Raw genomic sequence first — 11,489 nt, 5'->3', positions numbered from 1 at the left:
TACACATCAACACACACATTGCAACAGGGACAAGCTTGTGCCACTGTCCCACAGCCTCTGGGGTGACTTACAGCTGAATGTTCTCATATCTCTCTGCCCTTGGCCACTCAAGTCAGCTCCAGTCAGCAATAACTTGTTATCACCTTTCTTTTATTTGTGTATAAATTTGAAAATCAGCCTGTACTTCCTGTAAAAACCAGAAAGAAACAATTATTAAATAACAAAACTTAAAACAGATCTGAAACAAGGTAGAAAACAGATCTTTTTATTTGGAACAAAATGAATCACAGGGGGAAAGGAAAAAGAAAAAAAAAAAGACACCAGAAAGAGAACAGCTGGGCATGAACACATACAGTTAAAGAAAGAGCACAGGCTGCATCACTTCTCTCCTGACCTCACAGTAACAGAACTTTTTGCCCCTTTGGAATGGCACTTTCAGTGGTAAAGGACAGAAAACCAGCCCTGGTTCAGTCTGTCTCACAAAGATCTCTTGCCCCTCTATGGGAAGAGTCCTTCCAGGACAGGGGTGATAACAGAGGTGATGGGCACCCCGAGCCCTGAGGCTGGCAGCAGGAATGCAGCACTAGAATAAACCGGAGCTGGGATGCCCCAGCCCAGCAGAACAAGGCTGGCCCTGCTCTCTCAGCAGTGAATCAGGTGTCTGCTCAGAGCACCGATCAGCCTCTGAATCATGTGCTGGAGTCGAGTGTCCCCTCCTGCCCCTGCCGGAAAGTGCAGCAGTGAAGCAATGCTGTGACCTCCCATTCTGGTGACACTGGCCCGGTGACATTCACTGCTGCTTTAGTACTGCCACCCCAAGCACGCCGTGCCACTTCTTTTGTCATTCAGCTCACAGCCTCTGAGGAATGTTTGTACTGAAAGGAGTTAGAACAGCACCGTAAGGAAAAGAATTATCACCTCCCTCTTACCGTGGAAAGCCCGATTCTTGCGGCAGCCTTTAAAAGCAGAGACAGGCTGAATCACCACCAACATAGCACACAAGAGCCAAACATCTTCTAAAGAGAGTCACAGGACAAGGAAAGAACGAGAACAATCACCTGTGGCTGGGTGTCACTGATGCAGAGCCTTGGCAAGCAAGCAGAGATGAAGGACTCCCAGGTGAGTGTGCAGCCACCCCCCAGCTCCCTCCCTGGGAAAAAAACCTTCAGTTTCTCAGTTTAGTTTGGATTCTGCTAGGGTGCAGCCCTCGTTGGATGGCTTTCACCAGGCACACCTTCAATCCATTTCCAAGGGATTCACAGTGTCAGCACAATATAAAACAGGGACAAAATGACAAGGAAGGAGAGAATGCAGCTCCCCATCCCTTTTGGTGCCAGTCTGTACCATCTCTGCTTTTACAACCATGCCTTTCTAGCCAAGCAGGCCAATTTAACACGAACAACCAATTTACCACCTCAATCTGACTACTAAAATTGTCCTATGCAGTAAATACCTTGCTCTGGCAGCACATCCTGCACTCCCTGGCAGCTTTGCTGGGACTCAGCTGCCTGAGACAGAATCCCTGCCCTCTCCTCACCACATCCTTCTTCCCTGCAGGTCTGGCCCAGCTGCTGCACAGGCACAGCTCCCCTAAGCAGAACAGGACAAGCCTAGCAGCAAGACTTACCTAAGAGATCCTATAAATTTCTGCTATCTGTGCAAAGAGCACAGCCCCAAACAAGCCTACATGCACAGGCAGATGGCCAGCTTCACCAGCTTGCAGTAGCTAAACTATCACACTAAAGGCACTAATGCTTGCATTGATAAACAATCTCAGCCTTAAAATCAAGGTTTCTGCCAAAATTGCAGCCCCAAGCCCCCTCCTGCTGCAGGCAAGCGAGTGATAGCTCTGGCTTAGCTCAGGGGCAGCCCAAGCAGGCGATTCTGGGGAAAGGTGACCTGTACCCTCTGTCATTTGGGGCACCAAGAGGGGAGCAAAGCCAGCACCACCTCAGCTCTGCACACAGCATCTGCAAATGACACATTTCAAGCCCTGCAAATGTCACTGCTCCTGCTCCAGGCAGCAAGAGGTGGGGGCCAGATCTGGAGCTCAGAGGAGCGGCTCAGGTGAGCACCCAGGACAGCGGGTACCCAGCTGAGACCTCCTTTGAGCTTCCTTGGCAGGGCCAGGGAAAAAACTGCCCTGAAGTCTCCTGAGAGAGAAGAGGCTTTCTCAGGAAACTTCTGGCAAGCACCTCAAGCTGTCTGTGGTGCCTGCAAAGGCAGGCAAGGCATGGGGTGGGCAGGGAGCAGGAGGAGCCCTCTCATCCCAGGCTGTCCCCTGGGCTCCTCAGTTTAGCTGCAGCTCTGTTATCAGGCAAAGCATCACAGAGCTGCCCCTTTTGTTTGTTGGTGAACCTGTCAGGCCTTGAAGCCATGTGTGTGCTTTTCTCTGGATTTTCTTTTTTTGTTTTGAATGAAGTCAGAAGGTTTGACACCTCACTTCTTTCCCCTGCTAAAATTTTCCAGACACAGTGAGACTATGGGATGCAAAGGACAAGTGTCACAGATTTCAGGGTGGAACAGCAAGCATGTCAGATCAGTCATCAGTTGGATCTGGGAAACAGTCTGAGGCATCTTCCTGGCCATCCATATCAACTAGGACCTCAGCATCTGGCATTTCCTCAGCTTCTATCTGCACTGGTAGGTTTTCTTCTGCCACTGGGTGGGGCTCAACACCTTGACCAATCTGGGCAGCATCTGGAAAAAGAAGAAATGGTTTTAAGTGCCCACACTATGGCTCACCCTCATGGAAATTCACCCCCTGGTCCCTAATGCTGCAGGACTCCTGATCCACTCAGTCCCCAGGCACCTGCAAGTCAAATTTCAATTTTCTCTGTAACTACTCATTTACTGAGCTGCGCATCATGCCTTAGGGCACTTTGGTATTGAAGCTCTCTGGCTTCTTAGTACCAAAGTACTTGAGTACCAAAATACTGAAGCCAAATCTATTCACTTACATCTGAATAATTCAAGCTGGCTAAGAGCACACATTTAGTTCTTGCCTACTTTCCATGTGTATCTTTGCTTTTTCTTTAATTGTAAAAAAATTAAAATATGGACTACTTGTTAGTTAAACTTATAATATTTGAATTTTTTATTAAAAGCTCTACATTTGAAGTATATTAATATTAAACAATGAGCTGAAAAGCCTTTTTTCCTCTTTCTTGTTCCTATGTTCATGAGTAGCACATAATATTTTGAAAGCAGAGCAAAGAGCATCCAAGGTTAGATATAAAGCACAGCAGAGCTACAGGAGGCTGTGCATGGTGAAGTGAAGGACACCAGAAATGGAGACAGCAGTGCTGAGACCAGGCTATGACCTGTGTAAAGCTGCTCCAGTTCATGATGTCTCTGCTAAACCTACTTCAGCTGATGATGGTGCATTATGGAAAGCAAAACTGAGGGAAATATAATGCAAAAAGGGCAGTACTAGTATCAAACACTTACAGAACAAGACATTTCTGGAGAGTTTTTATCACTGCACTCTCTTAACCATATTGTGCTAAGGCTGTGGGGGTTTATGCTTGATTTCTTTGAAAAATTTAAAATGTGACCATATTCCCACTCCAGACTCAATTTAAGAAAATACACAAGCCTCTGGCTTTGATGGGATTTAGCTGTGTTTACAGCTCAGCATATTGGCTCCTGCTGTCCTGAAGATGACTGCTTAAAAAACAGCACCAATTTTTATAAAATGTTACTCATGAGAAGGGTGAGAAAATTGTAGGAAAACTGCTGAGTATTGGGGGGATTGCTGTTTCTGAGGTAGATGTTTTAGCACAGGAGATAGTGGAACAGACAGCCTGCTGGCAGCACCCTCTGTGGGATGCCTGCCTCTGCTCTGAGTAAGGTGCTGAAAAACGCCCTGCTGCCACTCCTGCAGAAGGTGCAGCACCTTCCCTGTGCTGCCACATCCCAGGCCCCTGTACTGTCACCTCCACCCCCAGCAGCCACACACAAACACTGTGTGCCCCCTGAACAAGGTGTGTGTGACCTCAGACAGGTCTCTGCACTCACCAGGCTTGGCAGGACGGTCACTCTGAGCCTCCAGGTGGTCTCCGTTGGGGGGGCTCTTCGTGCCTTCCCCAGACACCACTGACATTGTCAGCCCGTCATCCTTCTCCTCCTCTGTGAAACCAAACCAGAGATTTGAAGGAAGAGGCCCCCACAGCCCCAGCAGGGCTGCTGTGAGGCCAGACCCCAGCAGGTGTTTGTGTCCCCTCCTGAGGTGACACTGGCTCTGCTCCCAGAGTGGGCAGAGGGTGGTCACTGCCAGCCTGCCAGGGACCAGCCTGGCCAGGCTGCCAGGATCACAGCTTGAGGTAATCTGCACGGGCAGAGTGCTCCCAGGGACAGGGGACTGCCATCAGAAACCATTCTGGGATCACACCTGAATGAGGGTCCATTATATTGACCATAGGAGAGGTTTTGCTGGGTTTTTTTCTTTTGGCCAGGAGCACAGGGTGAGGGCAATAAAGGAAATGTGAGGTTTAATTCAAGACCCTGCTAGCCACAGAGGCTGCCTGTCAGCAACAGACTTCTGCTCCAGCAGGTCAAGGGAGGACAGGCTGGATGGAGGACAAGCAGCCACCCAGCTGAGACCAGGTTACTCTAAGGCCACTGCACAAACACAGTCCTCTCCAAAGTCATAACAGGGGGTGTCACAGCATTCTCCACTCACCTGAAGGCACTGGGATGAACTTGTGTCTCCTCTTCCTCATGCAGCAACATATGGCTGCAGGCAAAGCCACCAGCAGGATAAGCGCACCCGCTGCACAGCCTGCCAGGATGTAAATGAACCCTGGGTACCGCAGCAGGTCTGCAGGAAGGACACAGCATTGTTAGCTACCATGGTGGACAAATTCCTTTCTCCCTGTGGGAGAAACCCCACAGCCAGATTAGAGCTTGTTGGCATCACTGTTGCTTTAGTTTGGCACTGTGAGCTGTGGCACTTTATGATTTATGTAACATTGTCTAATTATGGCATGGAATTTTTCTTTAAGAGGAGAGGCCTGTGTGCAATCACTTCTGCCTGCTCTGATCACTGACATCTAAGGCAATCTGTAGGTTTAAATCAAATTTAACAGAGAAGGTGGTGGTTTGAAAGATACTACATTTCAACAAGGGAGGGAGGGAGACCCAAGGAAGCACCTCCTTGTGGCCACAGCTCTCTTCACAGAGAGCAGCAGGCACAACTTCCCAAGGATTTTTCTCAGGAAGGCAGTGAGAAGTACAGAGGGAAGAGGAGAAAACAATTCTTATTTCTATTCACTGCTCCTGCTATTGCACACTTGGAATGTGTTATGGAGATTGTTTACCCAACGTGATTTGGTTAATTGGACACCGGTGAAAGTTGTTTTGAGTGATTAGCCAATCACTCAAAGCTGTGTCCTGTACTGTTTTTTTGGTAATATAGTATAGTATTCTTGTACTCTTTAGCATAGTTAAAATATAGTATTAATGTAATATAGTATAGTTTTAATAAAGCAATTTTCACCCTTCTGAATCACGGAGTCAGAGCGCATCATTCCCTGGCTGGGGCATCGCCTGCTTCCACTACACCTCCTGCTGAAGGAAAATCTGCAGAGCCTACCCTCAGAGCTGGCATCAGAGAATCTGCTTAGGACAGCCATGTAATGCCTGCACCAACCCCAGAGCAAGTCTCATCAGAGCCTGCACTGCCTCCGGCACCGAGACTGTGGCCACTCGAGCCAGAGCTGTGGGGAAAAACCCTTCCCTGGCTCTGCTGCTGCTCGGGGAAGGATTCCACCCTGTGCCCCTGCCCAGCCTGAGAGCAGGACACGCAGCAGGAGCAAGGGCTGCAGATGGCTGAGCAGAAGGGCAGCACAAGTCACTGGTGATGATTTCCCAGCTCAGCAGCCCTTGCTCGGGGTTGCTGTGATGGGGCAGACCCGCACGTTTGCTGCTGCTGAGCAGGCAGCTGGTGCAGGGCACAGAGACCCATCCAGGCTTGCTCCTTCACTGAGATCATCCCCCTGCTTGGGGCAGCCTCTAGGAAAACTCTTCTTGCCATATGCAAAAAAAACCCACACATAAATTCCTTAAAATTCCTTAGGTAAGCCAGTGCCATCCCTTTCTGAATAATTCAACTGCTTTTCAGCAGCACACGTGCCTGCACAGCACAGCAGCAACCAACAGGCTCATTTGGAGCTTATTTCAAGCCCTCAAAAGCACTAATTGCTCCATATCTCCAGAGACTAAGAAGAATTTTAAATGTTCCAGGATATACTACATGCCATCATACTCCACCTACTCACTGGGACAGCAAAAACAACTTCACACAGGTGTTCATGGTATTTTCAGAGTGCTTGTTCCAGTCTTTTTAAGAACATTTAGAAAGTTCAAAAAAATCCATATTCAAAATTAAAAACTTTCAGCAACTCAGAAATAATTTCCCTAATTATTTTAGTTGATGAATGCTTAGAGAATATTGTGAAAAATATAAATATAAGTTGGAAATTTTTTCCCTGAATCTTTTTCCTAAAAATTTGCCGCTTGTTATTAAGGTCTTTTTGAGATAAAATATTGTGTTAAAAAAAAGCAATAAACAAGTAATTAATCAAGAAAACTCCTTTATATATGTTGTCTTCTTAATTTCTGAATCCTGTGTGCTGAGAGCCCTGTGTTGCCTGGTAAGTTTACGGCATTTCTGCCAAATTGTTTTTTGGTTATTCAAAATTAATTTCATCAGCCCAAATGGATGTTTTTACATATATTATATACCTAAACCAAATTCAGCCCTTTCCCTGGAGCAACTAATAACACACAAAAATAATTCATTAACTTTCAATTAAATTAAATGAACCTATTTCCCTCTTAATTCATTTTACCGATATCCAGAATTGCTTTAACTCCCTTTTTCCAAATGTGGTTGCATTTGATGACTGCAAAGTGGAATCACCGCCACTTTCTTTCTTTCAGATCCTTCCAACTACGTGGAGCTGGAGTGTCCCAGACAATTTCTAAAATGCTACAGTATGGGTTCTCTAGTGGCAAAAGTGATTAAATTAATCACAGCAAAATTTTCAAAAACCTTATAGTTATGTTATGCCACGCCTGCAGCTTTGATAACCATCTTTTCTGCCAGAGAGCAGAGAATCTTCACTACTGGAGGTGCAAATTAAATGATACCCAAGGATCCAGATTCTCTGTCTCATTAAACTCTGGCCTTGCTCAAGCAGAATACTCAGCATTTATGAATAGCTTGCAAATGGATCAAGTCTCAGCGTTCTCACAGACTTACATGTCTGAGCAAGGATATGGAGGGGAAACAACCCCTACATTCCATAAGTAAATGGCATGTGTCTTTATCCATTTCTGAGGGATGGGGCTGATGGAGAGACATTTGTATAGATCAGAAAATCTTTTGCACTTCTGGCCTAAATAAGAGGAAAAGAGATGAGGCAAAACACCTCAAATGAGTCCAGAAGCAACAGGGCTGAACCAGTGGAAGGGTTTTTGTGGAATGCACTTGAAGGCATCTGGGTCACAGATGCATGTCAGAGTAGGAAGCAGCCTGTGTTTCTAAAGCAGCATAGAGGATTGGTGCACAGGAGGTGCAAATCTCCATCACCAAAAAGTAGGAAAAGAGACAGATGGAGATCCATCCTTGCTGCAGAGGTGGGTAAAAGAACCTCCTCAACAAACTCATCCCATCTGTGGTTGTAGGCTGTGTCAGTCCAAAGCACAGGAGGGAGAAGGAAATTAAGGGGTCACTTTCTAAAGGCAGGATTTGGTAACTCTGGAAGGGCAATGCCAGAGGACAGAAGAATTTGATATTTTGAGGACACCAACAACCTCTCAGTTGGCTGCTGCAAGAGACCAAAAGGAAGATTTTCTGGGGATGCCATTACTCACCGTAGCTGCAAGACAGCGTAATGGGCCTGGTCCTCGTGACACTGTTCCCCTTCAAAATCTCACACACAAACTCCCCAGGCTCGGTTTTGCCCAGGTGAACCTTCTTCCCAGCATCCTTAATGCAAGCCCCCTCGGCTTTCAGGTGGGTGCCATTGAGGAGCCACCTGAAGACGAGGATCTCGCTGCTGGCCACGTTGCAGGACAGCTCTGCAGTTCCGTCAGGGAAGCACTGGATACCGATGGTCGGCTCTGCTCATACACAGCATGGGGCATGGGGAGCAGGGAGGAAAGAGAGAGGTGAGGAGAGGATTCAGGAGTGAACATTAGCTGAACAGAAGCTTCCCTTCCCAGCAATCCCAGTAACACCACATTTACTGTGTGAAGGGAGCGCAGAAACAAGTAACCCATCTCTTGAGTGCCTGCATTCTACCCAAAAATGCTTTATAGTGCCTACCCAAACCCTGCTAGCAACTCTTGATCCCTGTTTTGGGGATGCCACCAAAATCTGGCATATTGTCATTTTCCTAACTGACATTGAAAAAAAAAAACAAATAAAAGCCCCTGGTCCGAGAAGATGGTGGAAACATCCAAAGCACATGCCAGCCAGAGCCCTCCTCTGTAATCAGCAGATAATCATAGCTTTGGAGGAGACTCAGCCCTCCCCTCCACCTGAGGTTTGTACTTTTGCTGTCACTCTGCCCCTTCTTCCATTTTAGAGAGAAACTGGTGCAAATCATGGCCAACATGGACACGAGCGCAAGATACCCACAGTTAGATACAATACCCAGACTAGGACATTTTAAAATAAAGAAATTAATCATTGCTCTTACTACATTTCCCTGAATTTCTCTCTTTCAGTCTACTAAAAGGAGGAAACCCATTTCCTACACTTGCCACTTTGCACACACAAACTAGATAGAGAACTGGTATGGTTTTTTAGGACAGCAGGAGTAACACTGAGAACATGTATCCATGGAAATAAGCTCAGAAATCACTTTCTTGTGCTAGGACATCAGTTAAAATTCTCTGCCTCCAGGAACATGTTGGCAGTGAAAGTTTTTCCCTGCCTTAGGGGTGGCAGCAGAACAGAAGGAGGAGGCAAATGTTCCCAAAGTAAATCCACTGAAATGGAGGTTAAACCCAGGTTGCTTCTGCAGTCTTTGACTACTTCCAGTCTAAGCCCCTGTTCCTCACACCAAGGAGTCATATCTTTGACCTAGTGTGCACAGCAGTTCCGCCTGTTTGCACCCAAAAGGTGTAAGGGCTCATTTGTCTTCACTGAGACCAGTTTGCTCAGACATTTTCATTACAGTTTCGTGCGCTTCCATTTATCTTGGAAGCCTGTGCAAGTGAAAGCCCTGCAAAAGGAACAGCGGCGATGAGGAGCAGAGCAAGGCTCTCTGTCTGCCTGGAGCGCTGCTCAGCAGCAGGACAAACCCTCCTAAGCCTTCTCCATATTAACCCAAGCAATGAGCTGGATCCAGTACAGAAGTGACTTTGTGTCTGTCTTTGCTGCCTGCAGGTGGATGAGCAAAAGGGAGCAGGAATTCTGAGGATACAAGGGACAAGAGGGAGACTGGCACAGCTCCCAGGGGCACCCATAACTCCTGCAAGCTCAAACAGTTTCTTTGGAAAAATTTCAAGGCATCAGGCTTCCAACAAGTTCAAAAGCTTTTTGTTGCTAAGAAGGCCACTTACCAAACACTTCCAGTGTAAAATTTCTGGCGGTGTGCTGAAAAACAAATCCATATTTTCCTTCGTCATCTTTCTCCACGCTCCTCAGCACCAGGGAGCCGTTCTCTAAGTTCAGCCATCTGCTGGCAGAAGTGCCACACTTGGCCAACAAGGTATCATTTAGGACAGTTGTAGAGCATTTCTTGTCCTCCTTGCTCATGCTGGAGAAGTTCTGCAGGCTTTGGATTTCCAAAGAAAAGATTGCTGAGTCGCCGCTGAGCGCGCCAGTCCAGATGGCAGAGCCTAAAAGGAGAGCAAGCTTGCCATGTCCATCCATCCCCTCCTGGCTGCCCCCCAGGAAGGAAAATGCCCGGGTGAGACATAAGAGGGACCACATCCTAGGGACACTGGATCACCAGTGATTGAAAATCTGAGGAGTGGGATGCCTTCTATAAGGTCCAACTTCCCCCACCTCAACAGCACAGGAATGGTGTGAACACCACGCACAACAGGGAAACAAAAGGCTGAACAGCTGGTCTTTTATCTCCCGGAATTTAAGATGGCCATCTACCAGCCCCCATCAGAGATGAGAGACTGAGCAAAGAAAGGTCCTCAGGGCATCAGTGCCATGGACTTTGCACAGAGAGTAGCAGAAACAACAGCAGCAGGTGCCCAGCTGCTTTCACCCAAAGAGTAAGGTCAGAGTTTTAACTCGAGCAGTCTTGCACATTATTAAGTTATTGTGTGTAAATCAGAGGTGGGTAAATGGCAGGAGCTTGGGGACTAACCCAAGGTCACACTGAGTGCTGGGAGCCGGATCACGTCATTCTCCAGCCAGCACTCTGTGTACAAGAACCTTACATTCCCCACTGAAAAGCTTCTCTGGACCCAGGACACTCAGAAAGTACAATATTGTTAGTTATTGTTACTTTACTGGAAAAATAATCTGTTTTACTTTGGTCTGACTTCCCCTTTCATGCATTAGCAGCTACACTATTTGATGTCACCCCAAACCTAGTAGCATCCTTGGAGCAAAATTAGGGTGTCAGCTCATCTAGGCAAACCTGTGCCAACCCCAACAAAGAAAAATCCTACCTACCTTGAGTAATAGTTATTATCACCAGCAAGCAGAGCAGAGTCAAAGGAGAGCTGAAATCCATCTCAAAGAGCTCCTTGCATCATATGCTGAGGAGACGATCTGGCTACAGAGCTCGGTGAATTTAGTGCTCGGGAAATGATGTCAGAAGCAAGAGTGGGGAAAAAAAAAAAAAGAAAAGAAACTCCATAGTGGACAGATTGAATGATGTTTCAAAATAGACCTGCGAGGTTTTGGGTGACTGAACTCGGGCTGAGCCAATGCAAGCCACAATGTGCTCTGCAAAGTCCTGCAGCTCAAAGGTAGCTGAGAGTGTGAGAGTAGGGCTGAGAGGTGAGGGAGACAAAAATATCTCCTGGTCAGCTCACCCCATTCAGGAAGATGCTAATGAAGCAGGCAAAGGAGGAACACCTATTTCTTTTGTCCTTTCCTAGTTTATTAAAGTACGGTATCCCCACCCAGGGAAAAGAAAGTCCAGTGAGATAAAGCACTGCACATGAAAACCAGCTGATTTTCTGCAATACTAAAAATTATCACTCCTTGACACCTCACCAGCAGGAAGGAGGTGTGGGACAAGGCTCTCCCTCTGTTCCCAAAGGCTGTGTTGCCAAAGTGAACTTTGCCAGGCTCTTTTAGTGACTGAGTGGTACCTGCCATGCAGGAAAGGCTCCATACAGCCAGCCCAAGCAGAGTAAAGCTTATGGGAAATTAAATTGCATTGCAAAACTAAACTGAATGTAGCCCAGAAGCCACCCCAGCTCTGCTTGGAGTGCAAATCTCAGAGATGAGACTGAAAAGCCAATCCTGAAGAAACTCTGTGAACCAGTTATCTGGAGAG

At 46.9% G+C, this 11,489-nt stretch overlaps 1 protein-coding gene across 1 annotated transcript; it reads right to left on the bottom strand.

Annotated features, from left to right (window-relative positions):
* Positions 1-313: 313 nt before the first annotated feature.
* On the bottom strand, positions 314-10,819 carry LOC102068936 (uncharacterized). Its single transcript, XM_005490995.4, has 6 exons — positions 10,655-10,819; positions 9,580-9,858; positions 7,882-8,130; positions 4,685-4,822; positions 4,021-4,131; positions 314-2,700 (listed from the first exon to the last, which is right to left on the bottom strand). The coding sequence occupies exons 1-6, from the start codon at positions 10,713-10,715 to the stop codon at positions 2,540-2,542; spliced, it is 999 nt and encodes a 332-aa protein (XP_005491052.2). The 5' UTR covers positions 10,716-10,819; the 3' UTR covers positions 314-2,539.
* Between the last annotated feature and the right edge of the window lie 670 nt (positions 10,820-11,489).

This window comes from Zonotrichia albicollis, chromosome 2, assembly GCF_047830755.1.
Source record: "Zonotrichia albicollis isolate bZonAlb1 chromosome 2, bZonAlb1.hap1, whole genome shotgun sequence".
NCBI lineage: Eukaryota > Metazoa > Chordata > Aves > Passeriformes > Passerellidae > Zonotrichia > Zonotrichia albicollis.
Note: the sequence above shows the minus strand (reverse complement) of the source record. Positions and strands in the feature narration are given on the sequence as shown.

Excerpts from the sequence above, each read along its gene's own strand:
- LOC102068936 (XM_005490995.4), bottom strand. The coding sequence starts at position 10,715 with ATGGATTTCAGCTCTCCTTTGACTCTGCTCTGCTTGCTGGTGATAATA. Across the intron at positions 4,132-4,684 it reads GTTCATCCCAGTGCCTTCAG|AGGAGGAGAAGGATGACGGG; the intron begins GTGAGTGGAGAA and ends TTGGTTTCACAG. Across the intron at positions 2,701-4,020 it reads TGACCGTCCTGCCAAGCCTG|ATGCTGCCCAGATTGGTCAA; the intron begins GTGAGTGCAGAG and ends TTCTTTTTCCAG.